This window comes from Malurus melanocephalus, unplaced genomic scaffold (assembly GCF_030028575.1).
Source record: "Malurus melanocephalus ecotype Western Australia unplaced genomic scaffold, MMel_1.1 scaffold_3514, whole genome shotgun sequence".
NCBI lineage: Eukaryota > Metazoa > Chordata > Aves > Passeriformes > Maluridae > Malurus > Malurus melanocephalus.
In genome coordinates this window covers 1-1,256 of record NW_026626746.1, presented here as the reverse complement: position 1 = coordinate 1,256, position 1,256 = coordinate 1, and the positions used below count along the sequence as shown (strand labels likewise).

At 70.6% G+C, this 1,256-nt stretch overlaps 1 protein-coding gene across 1 annotated transcript in view; it reads left to right on the top strand.

Moving 5' to 3' along the window:
- Nucleotides 1–1,246, top strand: part of MPZ (myelin protein zero) — a gene marked incomplete at its 5' end in the record, with an annotated part of 5,124 nt that extends 3,878 nt beyond the window's left edge. The window contains 3 exon segments of the mRNA XM_057389109.1: nucleotides 138–273; nucleotides 387–447; nucleotides 550–1,246. Of these exon segments, the coding sequence (XP_057245092.1) occupies nucleotides 138–273; nucleotides 387–447; nucleotides 550–834 (482 nt within the window).
- Nucleotides 1,247–1,256: the final 10 nt, after the last annotated feature.

Here is a 1,256-nt window from a genome sequence, read left to right as displayed (position 1 = left end):
GGTGACACGGTGCCGCTGTCCCCGTCCTGCTGCTGGGGGTGACACCGTGCCACTGTCCTCTCTCTGCTACCGGGGGGTGACACCGCGCCGCTGTCCCTTTCCTGCTGCCGGGGTTGGTGACACCGCTGTCCCCACAGTGCCCACCCGCTACGGTGTCGTGCTGGGCTCTGTCATCGGCGGGGTCCTGCTGCTGGTGGCCGTGCTGGTGGCCCTGGTCTACGCCATCCGCTACTGCTGGCTGCGGCGCCAGGCGGTCCTGCAGCGGCGGCTGAGGTGAGCCGCGACCCCTCCCCAAACCGCGGGGGCGAGGGATGGGGTGGCGAAATTCCACCATCCCGAGCCGCTCTTTTTTCCCCCCACCCCCAAAATAAAACCCCCAAATGCAGCGCCATGGAGAAGGGGAAACTGCAGCGCTCGGGCAAGGACGGCTCCAAGCGCAGCCGGCAGGTGAGCGCCGACAGGGGCGGGGGGCTCGGCGGGGGGCTCGGAGGGGTGTCCCCCCTGTCCCCGGGGCCGGGGGTGGGAGGTGAAGCCCCCCTGTCCCCGCAGGCCCCCGTGCTCTACGCCATGCTGGACCACGGCCGCGGCTCCAAGAAATCCAAGGGCGCCCCGGGAGACTCCCGCAAGGATAAGAAATAGCGGTTAGCGGGCAGGGAGGGACCCCCGGGGGCGGGCGCCGGGGACCCCCAGCCCCCCAAAGTCATCATGACCATCGAGATGGAGCTGCGGGGGGAGCCCCAGGCCGCCCCCGCGCCCGCCGTCCGCTCCCCGAGCCGGGGCAGCCTCAAGAACGCCCTGCTGAGCATCATCAAACCCAACTCGGGGGGCTCCTGATTTCACCCCCCGACCACCCCCGGCCCCGGCCGCGGCTCTTCCAGGCTCGGGACCCGGCGAGGAGCGGGGTGTGGTCCTCGCCTCGGGTCCCCCGGCCTTGGGGACAGCGCTGGGGACATCCCCGGGTCCCCCCCGCCCCGTCCCGCAGCCCCTCGGTCGCTCCCTGCCCAGCCCCCGGGCGCCGAGGGAATTTCTCCTTTTGAACACAAAAAAACACCGGATTTGGGGTCGGTCCCCGCTCCCCAGGGACCTGAGTGTCACCCCCGTGTCCCCTCCCTTCCTCCCCAAACTCGGGGGGGGTTTCTCTGCCCCCAATTTTCCTCATTTTCTGGCCGTTTTCTCGTCTCTCCCCGCGACCGACCCCAAATGACGTCGCAGGGTGGCCCCCGCCCCGTCCCCTTTGTCGCCTCCTGTCCCCCCCC